This window comes from Mauremys mutica, chromosome 1 (genome assembly GCF_020497125.1).
Source record: "Mauremys mutica isolate MM-2020 ecotype Southern chromosome 1, ASM2049712v1, whole genome shotgun sequence".
NCBI lineage: Eukaryota > Metazoa > Chordata > Testudines > Geoemydidae > Mauremys > Mauremys mutica.
The window spans coordinates 86,493,509-86,511,307 of record NC_059072.1 but is presented as its reverse complement, the minus strand read 5'-3'; the positions used below and the strand labels follow the sequence as shown (position 1 = coordinate 86,511,307).

Genomic DNA, 17,799 nt, shown 5'->3' with positions numbered 1-17,799 from the left:
ATGGGGGCAAGGGTCCCGGGGAGCAGTCAGGAAAGAGCAGGGTTGGATGAGGTGGTGGGGGCACTCAGGGACAGAGAGAAGGGGTAGTTGTATGGGGTAGGGGTTCTGGGGGGCCATTGAGAATGAGAGGAGGGGTTGGGTGGGGCAGCAAGGGGTTAGTCAGGGGACAGGGAAGGGGGGGATGGGTCAGGGGTCTCGGAGTGTGTGTGTCAAGGAACATGAGGGGTTGGATGGGGCACGACCTCCCCCCCGGAGGGGGGGGGGGAAGGAGGGAACCCGTTGTTAAAATTTTGGAGGGAGGAGGGAACCCGTTGTTAAAAATTTGGCAGCTCATCACTGAATATTGGTATGTATAAATAATTGGGATAGGAAATAATATGTAAACTATCCCATTTTGAGCATCCTTTGTAGGTATAGTCTAGAATACTGTGTCCAATTTTGGTCATCCATCCAAAATATGATTAAATAGAAATAGGAGGGCTTTCAAGACAAATGATAATTATGAAAAGCTATGGAAAGACATCTTTCTGAGAGTGTTTGAAAAAAATAGGACTGCTTATTTTGGAGAGAAACAGAAAAGAGGGACATTATATGGGAGTATTTAAAATAAGGAAAGTATAGAGATGTTACATCTGGCACTCCTATGTACCCTCTCTCATAATTCAAGAATATGGGGATGCACAATGAAGCCAAAAGGTAACATTTAAAATTGATGACAGGAAATACTGTTTCGTACAACATATGATTAACCTGTAGAAGGGATCAGACGTTAATATGGATAATGAGAACATCCACAGCTATATTAGATGGAATAACATTTAACGATTTATATTACACCTCATGTTTCAGGCTAATGACTAGCTGTTTTGCGTTCGGAAGAAACTTCCCATATGGGCAGGTTATTCTGTGATTATCCATTACTTGCTTTCTTGTGCTTTCCTCTGATGCATCAAGAATCGGCCACAGAGAGAGGATATTGTACTAGATAGAGCACTGGTCTAGTCCACTGTTGAACTTCCTATATTCCCTCAACAAAGTGGCACTAAGCACCCACAATACTGATGCTATAGCAAAATAATGTATTACACACAAAGAACTGTGTTAAAAGATAAATAAGCTTGAAAGTCAAGCTTTCAAAAGTTAGGAAATGCCAGCTTTAAGGTTGCTTCTAGTCTTATCTGTCTTTACCCTCCTTCCTGGCCTCAAGTGGTCTCCCTCCTGCTCCATTCCACCCCCTACTGTTTACCAGTTCCAGTTTCCTTCTCTGAGCAATCATAGTCTCCTCCCCCAGTCATAGTTTCTCTCTCTCTCTCACTTCTTGTCTCAATCTATTCTCTTCCCTTCTCCTAGTTCAGCTCTTATCTCCCCTGCATTCAAGTCAGGCAGCTTCTTCATTCATGCTGCTTGGGCACCAGGAGGGTGTTCCTTGATAGCATGGGAGAGACATGCTCCCCACTCTCACTGGTGGTCCCTGACCCCACAGTGGCCCAGAGTAACAGTTACAGAGAAAATCCAGCATGATCCCTACAGCCCTAGACTGGAGCATGCTCAGTTCCTCTGTGTGTAGGGTGCATGAGCAATCCAGTCAGCATTAGGAGTTGTGGGGGCCTGAAGCATGCAGTGAGGATGAAATCTTCAGAGATTTTAGCTGCTGAAATCTGAAATGTCTCTACTGCATATGTGCAAACTAAGATTTCTTCAAAGGCTTTTAACTTGGCCAAATGTGGGCTGATTTTCACAGGAACAACAAAAGGCACTTGCCTGGCACAAGGGCCACTTCTCTGCAAGATTTCCAGTGCTTATTCCAAAGCATGGGGACACTAAAGCTATTTGAAAAAGGTTGTTACGTGTTGTTAAATGTCAGAACTTATTTTTCCCCTTGCCTCGTTCTTGGAAACAGTTGAATCATTTTGGCTTTAACATTTAAAAAAAATAAATAAAATCAGCCGGAGGCAGACAGCCAGCATAGCAAATTTGAGCTCAAATGGTTAAAGTTTGGCAAAGTTATACTCATCTGAAAACAGTGTCTTATCATAGGAAGTGTCACAGAGTCTTAACAATAGACAGTGCTACCATCCTTGCCTATAATGCACACTACTAAAATGACATTCAGGTGAAACTGTTATATTCAATATTCACATTACTCTTCAGTAACATCAATGACCATAAGTGGTATGTAAAAACAAAACCAAAAATCTGCTTTTCAGTTCCTCTCCCATAATAAATCTTCATTGGGTAAGAAGTGAGCACCCTTCCACCAACATTTTATGTACCAGTAGTTTTACATACCATTGTGGCCACCCCACATTGGCTACATCAGTTACGGACACTGCTTTGACCTTTTGACAGACAAATGCAGATATCTGCATGTGTGCATGAATGTAGTTGCTGTTTGTTTCTGTTTCTTTTGTGTTTGGACTACATTAGTGAAAAATGGATGCATCAAAACTACCAATGCTTTGCTAGTCATCAAAAAATGTACATAAAAAGATTCACATGTGAGGGAAAAAAGGAGTGGCTGTAAGATTTGAATCTTATTCCTAATCACTCAGCTATTTTTAACCTTTGTTAGCTGCATACCCTTTAAATTTGGGAAGCTATGTTCAATAATTTTGTTATTTGGGTAAACCACACTAGAGGAAGTGTTGAAGGCTAAAATCATAGAAATATTCCTACTTTTCTTGCACTTTGTATTTGAAAAGTACAGAGAAAAGAATTCAATGCTCAGTACACAAAAGCACACTCAGGGCTTGTCTATACCACCACTTAAATCGATGTAACCTATGTTGCTCTGGGGGGTAAAAAAACACACAGACTTTGGGCCTGCTGCAACTTTAGACATCTTTTCATCTCCTGATCTCCAGCCTCCCATCCTAGCCTGACTCTGAATCTTACCTCCTGATTCCATCCTGGTGTTGTCTCTGACTACAGCCTGATCCTGACCCTGATTCCAGTCTCTTACTACCTCTGATCTCCAACCCTGGCCTGATTTTGATCCTGATTCTTGCTTATTGAACTTGGCTCTAGTGATTCCTTCAACTGCTTCTCACCAACTACATTCTTGACATGTGGACCCCAGCCCACCTGTGACAGCTAGGCAAGACTGGCTAAGCTCCGGTCCCTTACATTTTACCCAGACCTACTTCCAACCCCCTCTGTGGGAGCCCTTTAATAGGTATATGAGAGGGGCAGGTCTACCATCACCCATTGGACCCCATGGGATACTAAATCTGCAGGAGCAGACAATGCAACTCCAAACTGCGAACAATCTGCTGTGGTTCCAAGTAGCGCAGCTCTTAGCAGAAAATCAGGCATTTCACAAGCAGCTAGCACAGCTCTGGGAAGAGAATACCAGGCTCAGGTTGGGCCATTGCCCTCTGAACAAGATCCCGCAGTACCACCACATGAACATTTTGATGGGAACCGCCAGAAATTCAAGGGGTTGCTGGAGCAATGCTATCTTCTTTTCTTGCTCTGCCCTCAAATGCATCTCACTGATGAGGCCAGGGTGGGACTAGTTATCAGTTTACTTGCTAGAAAAGTGCTGGATTGGGTTTCAGCCCTGCTGGAGCAGGACAGCCCAGTGTTAGCAGACTGGAATTCCTTTCTGCAAGCATTTTCAGCCATTTTTGATTATCCTCATCGCTCTCGCTCAGTGGAAGCTGCACTACGAAAGCTCCAGCAAGGGCCGGCAGCCTCGTATGCTCGCAGTTAACATTGAATGGAATGAGGCAGCCCAACTGCATCATTTTCAGTGTGGACTTAGTGAGGAAGTAAATGATGAGATAACCCATGTTGAGACCCGTTTGGATGGTAATAATTGGAGATATACCAATCTCCTAGAACTGGAAGGGATCTTGAAAGGTCATTGAGTCCAGCCCCCTGCCTTCACTAGCAGGGCCAAGTACTGATTTTGCCCCAGATCCCTAGGTGGCCCCCTCAAGGATTGAACTCACAACCCTGGGTTTAGCAGGCCAATGCTCAAACCACTGAGCAGGGCCGGCTCCAGACCCCAGCACGCCAAGCACGCGCTTGGGGCGGCATTTTGCCAGGAGGGCGGCAGGCGGCTCCGGCAGACCTCCCGCAGAAATGCCTGCGGAGGGTCCGCTGGTCCCGCAGCTCCGGTGGAGCATCCGCAGGCATGCCTGCGGGAGGTCCACCAGAGCCGCGGGACCAGCGACCGCCAGCGCGCACCCCGCGGCGCGCTGCCCTGCTTGGGGCGGCGGAATTCCTAGAGCCACCCCTGCCACTGAGCTATCCTTCCCCCCAATGTGTTCATTGACTTCTCTCTCTCTCTCTCTCTGCATTGACAACTGGCTGAGCGAGCAAAAGGAGGAGAGGAGAGGCATTCTGCCACTGCTTCACCCACACCAAAAACCCCAGGGTCCAACCATGAACTGCTGTAGGTTGATCTGGTCCACTGACACTAGATCCTGGAAGAAAAGGAACAGTGGTGGTTTTTTTGTTTTTTTTTAATTGCAGAGCACCAGGACGTGCCCTCACCTCATGCCTGTCATGGACCTCGATCTGCAAGCAATCAGGAAATGAGTGAGCCCAGGATATATGGCAGGTATAGTCTGCCCACCACCATGGCACTATGCACTGAAACCACCCCCAGCCCTCAAGAGAAATCCAGTATAGGACATGCAGGTCCTCCACACACTTCCAAGTAGGCATAGAATTATGTACCATGGATGAGGCCAAGCCAATTCCCCTCCCCTGAGTCCTGATTGATTTCAGGGCTATTGATAACTTCATAGATGCTTGAGCACTACAAATTCCCCTCCATTTAAAGCTCACATTGGTTCTCATAGAAATGATAGAGGGGTCCCTCCTGTCCTTGGGGCCAGTGATACAGAAAACAATACTTCTAGAGGCCATAATCTAGGGCTATTGAATAGTACTGCAGTTCAATGTGATGCATTCTCCATGTTTCCCCCTAATTCTTGGCATCACCTGGCTGGAGCAGCATGGATCCTTGCATCTCCTGGTAAGAAAAGAAGATCAGCTTCTCCTCTGAATGCTGCCCCAAGTGGCCTCACCTGCCTATGTTCATGTGGCCCCACCCCCCTAGTCCAGGACTCCTGCAGCCGGTCAGAAGTGACAGCACCTGTTTGGGAATGCCAGATGGCAGCAGCTAGAAAGAAGGGGTCACTCCCAAGCCTGAGGCCCCATCTCCCTGAAAAGTATGGGGATTATGTGGACGTTTTAGGGAAGAAGAGCGCAGACACACTACCTCCGCACAGGGACTATGACTGCCCCATAGACCTGGAACCCGGGTGAAGGTCCCTTATGGATGGATCTATGTAATGTCCAAGCCCAAGTTAGGAGCCCTTCATGCGTGTATCCAGGAAAACCTGGCCTAGGACTTCAGCTGGCATGCCATCTCCTTAGCAGGGACTCCAGTCCTTTTCGTTAAGAAAAAGGATGAAACGCTATGCTTTGCATAGAATATCAGACCCTAAGCCAGGTGACGGTCTGAAACAGGTATCCTCTCCACATGATCTTGGAGTTTCTGATCTGCCAGAATTTTCACCAAACTGGACCCGTGGGACACATAACTTAGTGTGCATCAAGGCAGGAGACAAATGGAAGACTGCCTTTCAAACCCGCTTGGGCACTTCAAAAATTGAGTTATGCCATTCCGGCTGACCAACGCTCCTGCAATCTTTCAACACTTCATGAATGACTTAATTAGAGATATCCTTGACTAGTATGTAATCAGCTATCTTGATGACATACTTGTCTTTTCAGATAATCCTGAGCAGCATTGTTATGATGTTCATTCCATCCTGGAAAGATAATGGACAGAATTCTTGGGTTACATCTTTTCCCCAAAGGGTGTCAAGATGAATCCCCAGAAGGTGGAGGCTGGATGCAACTGAAGTCCAGCCACACAAATCTAGACCACACAAATAAACCAGGCCCAGCACCCACCTAGAGGAAGGGTGCCCCTGAAGAGGTGTGTAACTAGGATACAGGGATTAGAACCTTGGTCTGGAGAGCCTGGGACAGCTGATAGTCCCGCAGTGCCCCCACATGGCCATACCAAGCCACAGACAGTGAGTATTGTAAAGAGTAGGCACCACAGGAAGCGCAAGAGATCCAGAGTAACAGAACCCTGTGAGCCTCTGATTGGCCAAGTGCCCTATTTAACCCCGGAGTGTGCCCCACGAAGTTGTCTGGGCAACCACACAGACTTTGGGCCTGCTGCGACTCCAGACCTCACCTTGTCTCTTGGTCTCTGGCTTCCCATCCCAGCCTCATGCTACCTTTGATCTCCGGTCTCCTACACCAGCCTGACTTTGACCATGACTCTTGCTTATTGAACCCAGCTCTAGTGATTCCTCCAACCCCTGCTCACCAATTACTGTCCCTAACATGTGGACCACAGTCCAGCTGTGACTGCTAGGCCAGACCACCTACGCCCAGGTCCCTTACACTAAAATCCCTCAGAGTGAGCAGTAATAAAACCAAGCAAATATATATATATATAAAATAGGATTTATTTAGAGAATATTCAGTGTTCAACTCAAACGGGGAAAAGAAAGGATTGTATACAACAAACTATTAGAATATTCTATTTAAAGCAAACTATAGAAAGGAAAATGCCTAAAAAAAGAAAAGGCAAACTACCAACTAACACTTCTAAGTAAATTAGACACAACCAGAGAGAGAGAGATCTCACTGTCATGGTTATTAGGTGCACAGAGTGTTCCTGTTCTCTCAGTAGAGTCAAGTAAGTCATCTTATATACAGCTGCCACCTTCCGAATTTACCCTCCAGGTGACACCTCCACAGAACTCACCCAGCAAATTTCAAAAGTTGAAAGAAAATAAGGGGTTTGCTCTCTTTTTTATCCCCCAAAACAGCCTTCCTGATGTCATTGATTCTGCAAACTCTATCACATCCCACGTCCACTTCTTTGCCATAACATTCTACAACTTCTCTGTTCCAAAATGCTCAGGTCTGCCTAACAGATATATTTTAGGCATCTGTTTTTCAAAGGAGATAAAGACTTTTTTTCTTTAACAGGGTACTACATTCTTTCTAGTTCTGCTTAGTATTGTGCAATAGTGTTAAGCAATGTGCTTGGAAGAGTAGTTCTCCAATTTTTTCAGACTATTAACCAGTGAAAGAAGAGGGCCTCTTGTGTTCAATCTCCTCTCCCAACTCTCTAGATCTCCCACTGCTTGTTTCTCTAATTTTGTTTCATTTTATAGACCATCAGGAAGGTTTCTATGGACCATAGTTTGAGAACCATGGTTTATGACAAGTTTAAGCAAATTGTAGGAAACTGATCGACTTTCTTGCAATTTATGATATGGTGATAAATTTTATTCCTTCTGATAGCTTCGCTATGTGCAAAATCAAATTTACTTTTAAGTTTTTTACATAGTTTTTACGCTGATACAATTATTTCCATTAGGGGTGTGATATTTGGTTTGTTTTTTAACTGAAATAGTTATACAGGTACAACCTTAGTGTAGCCACAGTTATGCTGGTATAAAAGCACCAGTAATAATAAGGTGCATCTTTCACTGCTATAACTGCATCCATACTAAGGTGTGTGGTACTGCTTTAACTTTACCAGTATAGTGAATGCAGTACAACTTTTGTGTGTGAAGAAGCCCTCCATCCTTTCTCTTGGCCTATGTAGATACAAGTTTACAAGGGCAAATACATTCCTAGTGGTTGCTAAAAAAGTATGTTTTGTACTAAATCATACAGAAAGCTTATTTTTAAAAGAGAAGAGACATGGGATATTTTGGAGACAATAAAATGTATTTGATTTCCTATTCTTTTTTTACAATGGCTGCTGTTACTTTGAAACTCTTTTTGCAAATTTGCAAGAAATAAAAACAAAATCCAGAACTGTTCTTTTGCTGTTGTCAGGAAAAGTGAATCCTAGTTTAGATGCAAAGTTATTAACTAGGCTGTAGAAAGAGTAATTATTGACAGTACAATATCTGTGTCAATCATAGTTGCACATGCATTTTACCATATAAAAGTGTACACAAATAATTTAGTTTATACCAGATTGTATCATTTGTACCTATTTCTTCTCAACAGCAAATTTAGAGAAACCATCAAGTTAATAGATTAAAATGGCCATTAGTATCTTAGCAATTCCCCTTTCTACTAGCTGTTTTTTACAGCACTCCCAAGGTGCTCATGTTTATTTTTCAACCAAAGCAGACCAGTTAATCAAATTTATCAAGAAAAAAACAAAGTGCAACTTTCTAACAGATTAATAATAAACCGGTGCATGATGCTATGATAGGAAATATCAAGCTTCTGTTGCCATACATATTTAAGTACCAAAGAGCATACAAAAAATGTTCCTGTGTTCAGACCAGTATGATTTTTAAAGGTATTTGATGCAAATTATAAACAAAAAACCCCTTACTATTTTGCAGAGAATCTTTGTCAGCAAGAAACATCTACTGAAAACAAGCTTCCCAAAGGACACCCCGCTGAGCAATTTGCTGGTCTACTTCATGGGTCTTCGCCTGCATGTGACCCACCTGAAAATCCACTTCAACTGTATAGTAAAGCAAACTATTGCAGCGATCCGCAGGAAAGCAGTTTAAACAAGAACGCAGTACAACAGAGACAGCTACAGCAGGAAAACAACCCTGATCCTCCAGCTAAGAAAAAAAAACCACAAGTTGTAAACAGAACCATATTTCATACTAAAATTAATCAATTAGAAAATCATACATTGGTTGGCACAAAAACAAGAATAGGCGAGCAATGGATTATTACTACTGGGGGATTTGTGGAGCGAGCGTGCACACTTGGGAGGATTCGATCTTTGCCAAAGACACTGCTTGAAATGCATTTATCCAAAAATGTTTCAAAGTCTGACTCTAATCTCATCTCCTACCCACCTAATGGGAAAAAAGCAGGAAGCAACTGGAGTGAACCCACACAAAGCCAACAAAATTCTAAAGGAAATTCTGAAAGAACACCATCCTTCACTTCAGAATGGGAAGAAGTAAGTCTTTGGTCACTTTACACACAAACAAATGCATAAAATTGTGAAGAAACTATTCTCTTATCAAAATTACTGGAGGAAGAAATTATGAAGTGAATATGCCCCAAAACAAATCCTCAGGGAATGTGTATCATGGGGTAATACTTAGTGGTTTGACAGCTGGGACAAAATGGAATGCACTTTTGCTCTCAGTGCCAAACACTTAGCGGAGTCTATTGTTTCCATAGGAAATTAAGTCAACCAGAAGTAATCCTGTAACTTTCTGTGATGTTCAGGAGAAAGCATATGTTTTATCCTACTAAACCTCTTCACTACTGGAGTTTATAAACCTGATAAAATACCTTCACATTGCTGCTCCTCCTTGCTATTTCTATGCTTGTTGATTATTTCCATTAGCCCCTTTAGGGCACCAGTTAATGCCCACAAGGGACAATAGAAAATGGCAGATATGAAAAATCTGTAGATCCCACTGGAACAAAACATGTTGAGTTTCCACAAGCCCTTGATATATAACAGATCCTCTGACAGTCAATTGCCCTTGTACACAGCACTTCATATTTTCCTGGTCCTCACAGGAATGAGTGGGTGTTGGAGGGGAGCTGATCCTAGGGCTGTTTTGATTTGGGATCTGAGTACACATTATTACTGCTATTGTGGTGCGTTTGAAGGACATTTTTCTGTAGTTTCAGAATTTGGTTTAGAAGTTTTCAATATTTTTATAGCGTCTTTACGCTAATTGAGTTTTTTCCTTACTGCTGTGCTAAGTGTTAAGCATATAAATTGTCCCCAGTAGACACTGAAGTTCCCATCTTATTGTGGTGAATGAGTTGGGAGAGGGGGACATTTGAAATTTTGCAACTGTTGTGTAGCTGCAGTTGCCTTTCTTTAAGAGTAGTATCTCTCCTCACACATACACCCCCATGTCATGACCTATAAAGAAGGCATGAAAGGTGTGGAGGGGTTTGGGGGTTTGGTTTGGTTTATTTTTTACACTTGTTTTTCAAAATTAGAAATGTATGTCCTGTCTTCCCTGGAAGATTCTCTAATGACTAGTAAAGTGATGATATTGCAAGATTCAAGAGGGTGAAAACTGAGCAGTTGAGAGGGGAAGGCCTTTTAGTCCCTGTTTAAATATTCTTTTAAAAATAATATTATCACCTATTTGATGTCAATGACTAACTAACAGAGAGAGAGAACATTTTAGTTAAAGTTATGCCACCTCTTCCTTTCAATTGAAATGTAAAGATTAACAGTGCATACCCTCGAGATACCCATTAGCTCTCTAGTAAAACCAAGGACAACAGAGACTGATATTCTAAAGCTTGTCTACATTCAGGTTTTGTTTGCTTGTTTTGTTTGTTTGCTTCTTTTGCATACAAGGGTTTGAAACTGGACTAAGCCATTTTCTGGTGCAAGTCATTTTTTACACCAGTGCACCTCTATCATCTACCCTCACTGTTTGCACTGTAATGCTACTACATGAACTAACTCCAGTGGAGACAAGCTCCAGGGTATTTAAAAATATTAAAAAGGCAAAAAAAAATTGAAAATAACCCCAAAACTGTCACACTCTCCTTTTGTCTCAAAAAAAGCCCTCAATTTTTAAAAAGGTTATTGCAAGTCACTTTTTACAGCTGATTTAATAGGGTCCCAACAAGGTGGCTTGAATTGTGAAGGCTATCTCGTCTCAATGAAAAGATGCTTAGAGTCACATTATAATCTCAGTCACGGGTATACATTTTAGGGAAATCATGACGTTACTGAGATCAAAATTTGACCCTTTAAAAATGAAAACTTCATTTACCAAAAATTGTGTAGTGGTTCTAAAATTGCAGATGCTGGGATTTTTATATCATCTGTCTGATTTTTCTCCTGTCACTGGTATTATCACATAGGAAAAAGTAGAACTCTTCTTTCCTAACATTAAATATATGAGCAAACAAACAAAAAATTATTCTATTTCCAAACACTTTTTACTTATTGTCATCATGCTTTCTCACTTATTGTACCATGCCAGCCCTTGGGCCCACTTTTTTGTTTTATGGTCTTTCTTGGAAGGGAGCGGGGGGAAGAATATAGAATTAAATTAATAAAGAATTCAAAGAGGGTATATAGTTAATCAAAATCAACATGGGTTTATTAAAAATAGATCCTGTCAAACGAACGGTCTCTTTTTTTTTATGAGATTACAAGTGTGGTTGAGATAGGTAATAATGTTGATGTAATATACTTCTGTAAGGGGTTTGACATTTTGTTTTAAAAATGACAACAATTTAAAATTAAAATGGAACACATTAAATGGATTAAAAGCTGGCTAACTGATAGATCTCAAAATGTCATTTAGTGGGCGTGTTTCTAGTGGGGACTGGGTCTTGGCTCTATGCCCTTTAACATTTTTATCAATGATATGAAAGAAAATATAAAATCATCACTGATAAGATTTGCAGATGACATAAAAAGTGGGGAGTGGTAAATAATAAAGATGACAGGTCACTTATACATAGTGATCTGGATTGCTTGGTAAATTGGGCACAAGCAAACAAGGTGTGCTTTAATACCACTGAATGTATACATGTAGGAACAAAGAATGTAGGCCATATTTACAGGATAGGGGACTCTATTCTGGGAAACAGTGTCTCTGAAAAAAAAGTTGAGGTTATGGTGGATAATCAGCTGAACATGAGCTCCCAGTGCAACCCTGTGGCCCAAAGAGCTAATGCAATAATTGGATGCAAAAATAGGGGAATTTCACATAGCAGTAGAGAGGTTATTTTACTGCTGTGTTCAGCACTGGTGTGACTGCCACTGGAATACTAGGTCCAGTTCTGGTGCCCACAATTCAAGAAGGATGTTGATAAATTGGAGAGGGTTCAAAGAAGAGTCACCAGAATGATTAAAGGACTAAAGAACATACCTTATAGTGATAGACTCAAGGAGCGCAGTCTATTTAGCTTAACAAAGAAAAGATTGTTACAGTCTATAAGTGCCAACATAGTGAACACATATTTAATAATGGGCTTTTCAGTCTAGCAGAAAAATCTATAAAATAATCCAGTGGCTGGAATCTGAAGCTACACAAACTGAGACTGGAAATAAGGCTTTTTTTTAACAATGAGAGTCATTAATCAGTGGAACAATTTTTCCTGCTTTCTCTTTTGCAGATTGATAAAATAATGAGTTCCATAGATGCTGGAATTAACACTGGACTAGAGGAGATGAATGATGATACCGCGGGTAAGAAAGAAAATCTTTCTTTTCTTTTCTAAATATTACTTAATAAGCTTGCTTTTAGGACACCTAGGAAGATTGGTGATAGAATTCTGCTAAGTAACACAATATTTTGAAATCATCTTACATTTATTTTAATACCAATGGACAAAATTCATTTCATTCACTTTCACAGATGCAGTATGCCAGATATTCTAGAATCATCACTATAAATGGCATATTGGAATCATTAATGTTGTTTTGAAACCTTAGCAGAGAAAAAGTTATTGTCTTCAATAGGGAAAAGATATTGTCTTCAATAGGGAAAAATGTTAAAACTCATTCAGATGAGTCTTTGTTGTTAATGTTGGGATCCCTAGTGTAGACAGCCCACCAGCTGGTGACACTGTTTTAAGCACCATGTTATCTAACCCTGCTTGAAGCAAATCTTCGACACTGCCGAAAATGGTGCTGACAGCTTGTGCTGACAGTCAGAGGCTGGTGTTAGCAACAGTGAGAAATTTTTCAAACTTTTCCTAGTATAGACAAAACTGAGGTATCTAAGTCATAGCTACCATGTTGGGCAGGGATTATGCATTTTCTCATTTAGGTAAAATAAATAAACCAGAGTATTCCAATAGCTAGCTTTTTCATGGAGCAATACTGGTGTCTATACTAGAGGAGACTATGCATCTTATTAATTAGGCAGAAGTAATTGCTAGTTAGTAAAAAGGAAATCTGGGAAAAATCTGGGGAAATAACAGACTTGAATACAAATATGGTTACAAAAAAGTACATGGCACATGCAGATTTGTTTCTGGAAGAGAATGATCAGTATGGTGGAAAAACCAGGAAGGTGAAATTAAGAGAGACTGAAAAGGCATGTTATGCTGACTTTCTAGAATTTGTATTGCTCTTAAGCAGAATTATGGGTAGAGGACCTCTAGGCAGTGAATTGTTTCCTAAGCCATGGTAAGGCTTTTCCAGCCAGGATGACAATGATTGTTATTAGTTTGGACTATAGTAGCACTCAGAGACCTCAACCAAAATCAGAGCCTCAATATGAAGAAACACAAGAAAAGGGGTGGGGGGTGGGGGGCTAGGGAAAAGGGAACAACAAAAGAAATGCTAAAAGGCACATAAGGTTACATAGCTTCGTTATATGCAGATAAGCCCCCATCACTTCTTGTGACCAGATGTTCATTGTCCCTGTGACCTTTTTTTTTAAACTGTGTCAGGTAAGCCTCCCAATAATTCTAGCCATCGAGCACATGTGCTTTATGCCTTATCAGGGGCCATTATGTTCCATACTCTTTCCTGACACTCACATGTGACATTTGGTTCTCCAGCCCTTTCAACTAGCAGGCGATCTACTGTGTTGTTCACTCTTCTGTTCCAAAAGAGCCTCCTTCCTTTCAGTTTGCAGCTGGCTGACAACTCAGCTTTTCCTGTACCACCTTTTCTTTATCAGTGTAAGTTCAGCTGAGCTCCATTATATAATTCCACCATCAGTGAAGAATCAGAAGTCTACAAATGAACAAAGACTATATTTTTCTAATCTAACCATCTTTAATGCAAACAAAGCTCCCTTTAAAGAAGTGCCAGTCTCTTTCAGAGCTTGCTACAAACAGCATCACCATTACAGTTTTCACTTTATAAGAATTCTCTGTAGTAACTCAGAGCTTTCTCCATCTAATGTCCCATCACCGGCTTTTAGCAGTCGCAGATCAGCTACATGTCATAGGCAGTTTCATCATACCATCACCTCCATAAACTTATTATGCTCAGTCTTGAAGCCAGGTAGGTTTTTTGCCCCCACTGCTCCCCATGGAAGGCTGTTCCAGAACTTTACTCCTCTGATATTTCAAGCCTAAATTTGTTGATGGCTAGTTAATATCTATTTGTTCTTGTGTCAACACTGGCACTTAAATAACTACTCTCCCTCCCTGGTATTATCCCTCTATGTTTATAAAGAGGAATCATTTCTCCCCTCACCCTTCTTTTGGTTAGGCTACACAAGTCAAGTTCTTTGAATCTCCTCTCATGAGGTAGGTTTTCCATTCCTCGGACCATCCTAGAAGCCTTTCCCTGGACCTGCTCCAGTTTGAATTCACCTTTCCTTACACACTAAATTTGAAAAAGACTTCAGCTAGATAAGGTTACGCTTTTTAAAACACATACATAGAAAGAACATTGTTTGATTTACCTGTATCTTAGAGGGCTGTGATAATGGCACCTTTTCAAGAAATATCAGTGTACAAGACAGAAACTCCTCTAAAATCAAACAGATGGCTTTTATTGTCATGCTTCAAAGAATGCATGCAGGTAGAAAGCCATCTAAAAAAGGAGTAAAGGGAAAAAAACTAATTTAGCAGGGAGAACTCATCACAGAATCATCTTGTATATCCAAAAGCATATAAAGAAGCAGCAAGATCTCAGTGATATTAAACAATTCTTATTACACACTCTAACATTTCCAAGATCTATCTTCTTTCTTTCTTTCTTTCACTTATTTTATTATTTATTTATATATAGTTGATATGATATGATTACATCTTTTAAAACTATTATATCTGAATGAGATTTAATGTGAATGCTAGCAGTATCCTCTACTTTGGCCTGTCTCTTTGCTCTGTTTTGTGTAGCTCCGATCACAACAAGGTCCTGGTCTGTGGCTGGGGCTACTAGGCATTACAGTAATACAAATAATAAATAATTAGAGATGAGTGAAAATTTTCGGATAAATACTTTATTCATCAAAAAATGAAGTTTCATGTTGACTGAAACTTTTCGCAAATTACTGTCGAGTTTGCCAGATGTTTGAGCTGAACTAAAAAAGTCAAATTTTTTCAGTAATTTCAAAATTAAATGTTTTGTTTTGACCCCAAAAACTAATTTAGATTTTCTTGTTTTGACAAGAACAAAGCAAAGAATTCACAAAACAGTTAGAGGAAGAGGTGGTGTTGCAGCTGCTTTCCTTGTAAGCTTTACAGCAGTGGATAGAGTGTGGGAATATGACTCTACAGCTTTGTACTTAGGGCACTCACCTACAATGTTGTAGGAGACCCAAATTCAAGTCATGCACAAAGGTAGAAGAAAGCCATCATGTCTTTCCTCTTCCCCTCCCAGATCCTGCACTGAACACAGCTCAACCACTTATGAGGCTCAAGCCTATATTTATATAGGAAAATTAATGTAATATTAAGTGACAATTGTTTTATATAATCTCATATTTTAAAATAGTTAATTTTCTAAATTGCATAGATATATCAAATCTCCTGTAGTTTTATTTAAATGTCTTTGTAAGAGAATTATAGAGATGCAGACTGAAAATGGTGAATTACTATTTAGAGTTCACTGTAGAAATCAGAAAGATTTCTGCGAATGTTACGTTCATTTGTTTGAAAGTGGTTACATGTTTTCTGAAAATGATATGAAATAATCAGTTTTCTTTTATAGTAATTTAATTTAACAATCAATAAACATTCAAATAATATACACTCTGAAATGTAATATGAAATGGCACACTTCGTTTTTATTTGTCTTCATGTATTAGTATGCTATGGTATTTTCAATATATGTTAGTAAAGACAGCAGTTAAAGGAAATTTACACACACATACACTTGGTTTAACAAGTATGAAAAGGTTTTCGATATTGCATAGTATCTCAGTTTCATTGAACGATATTTTTTCTGTATGAAATATATGACTTGCATTAATAATAGAATGGCTAAATATAAATCTGCACTGTGATGATTGTTATGAAAATGTGAGTTAACTGCAGCCAATCTAGAGGTGGAGTTTAATCAACTAAACAGCTGTTTTTTATTTTTGGCAGACAAGATACTTAAATTTGATTAGTAATATGCATCCTGCAAGTCTTTAGAAAAGCAAATAAGTTGAAATATCAACCATCTGCACTTCCCTGTAAAATAATAATAATTAATAATAAGGTTCAAATTCACATTTTCTTTTGCCGGATTTTAAGCACATTTTTCTACATATTTTTTTCTTTCAAGGAGTGCAAAGTAGTGTTTCCAGATTAATGAGAGACTCATGGTTGCCCAGCAGCAATGCAGAGATATGGGGCTCAGATTTGTTTATTTCTGAAAGTTACTTGAAAGGGAATAACTAAAAGACTTAGCCACTTTGGGGAGAAATGACTCTTGAACACTAGGAATAGGAAGTACATCATACTAGAAATTAGAATGCTTCTGGGATCTAGTATTTAAATGAGTGATGAGTTAGGCTAATCCTGGATGGTTCCACATCAAAGCGAGTTTGAAGAACATAAGAATAGCCATAGTGGGTCAGATCAGTGGTCCATATAACCTAGTATCCTGTCTTCCAACAGTGTCTGGTGCCAGATGCTTCAGAGGGAAGGAACAGGACAGGGCAATTTATAAAGTAATCATCCCCTGCCATCCAATCCCAGTTTCTGGCAATCTGAGATTTGGGGACACGCAGAGCATAGGGTTGCGTCCCTGACCATCTTGGCTAATAACCATTGATGGACCTATTCTCCATGAACTTATCTATTTTTTTTAACTCAGTTATGGTTTTGGCCTTCAGAACATCCCCTGGCACTGAGTTCCACAGGTTGACTATGTTGTGTGAAGAAGTACTTCCTTCTGTTTGTTTTAAACCTGTTGCCTATTAATTTCATTGGGTGACTTCTGGTTCTTGTGTTAGGTGAAAGGGGTAAATAACATTTCCCTATTCATTTTCTTCACACCATTCATGATTTTATAGACCTCTATCATATCCCCTGTTAGTCGTCTCTTTTCTAAGGTGACCAGTCCCAGCCTTTTTTTATCTTTCCTCATATGGAAGCTGTTCCATACCAGTAATCATTTTTGTTGCCTTTCTCTGTTTTTTTTTCCAGTTCTATTATATCTTTTTTTGAGATGGAGCAACCAAAACTGCATGCAGTATTCAAGGTCTGGGTGTACCATGGATTTATCTAGTGGCGTTATGATATTTTCCATCTTAATATTTATCCCTTTCCTAATGCTTCATAACATTCTGTTTGCTTTTTTTTTACTATGACTTCACATTGAGCAGATGTTTTCAGAGAACTATCCACGATGACTCCAAAATCTCTCTCTTCTTCATTTTGTATGGATAGTTGGGATTATGTTTTCTAATATGCATTGCTTTGCATTTATCAACATTGTATTTCATCTGTCTTTGTGTTGCCCAGTCACCCAGTTTTGTGATATCCCATTGTAACTCTTTGTGGTCTGCTTTGGACTTACCTGTCTTGCATAATATTGTATAAACTACCAACTTTGCCATCTCATTGTTCACCCCTTTTTCAGATCTTTTATGAATATGTTGAACAGCACTGGTCCCAGTACGGATCCTTGGGGGTCCCTACTATTTACCACTCTCCACTCTGAAAACTGACCATTTATTCCTACTCTTTGTTTCTTATCTTTTAACCAGTTATTGATCCATGAGAGGACCTTCCCTCTTATCCATGACTGCTTACTTCGCTTAAGAGTCTTTGGTGAGGGACCTTATCAAAGTTTTTCTGAAAGTTGAAATATGTTATGTCCACTGGATCACCCATGTCCACATGCTTGCT

General features: G+C 40.1%; 1 protein-coding gene across 4 annotated transcripts in view; it reads left to right on the top strand.

The window, feature by feature from the left end:
* ANKS1B (ankyrin repeat and sterile alpha motif domain containing 1B) overlaps window positions 1–17,799 on the top strand; it is a 764,239-nt gene that overhangs the window by 407,833 nt on the left and 338,607 nt on the right. For all 4 annotated transcript variants that reach the window (XM_044981810.1, XM_044981801.1, XM_044981818.1 and 1 more), the window contains 2 exons: window positions 8,421–9,001; window positions 12,163–12,235. In XM_044981810.1, coding sequence (XP_044837745.1) covers window positions 8,421–9,001; window positions 12,163–12,235 — 654 coding nt within the window. The remainder of the gene's footprint in view (window positions 1–8,420; window positions 9,002–12,162; window positions 12,236–17,799) is intronic.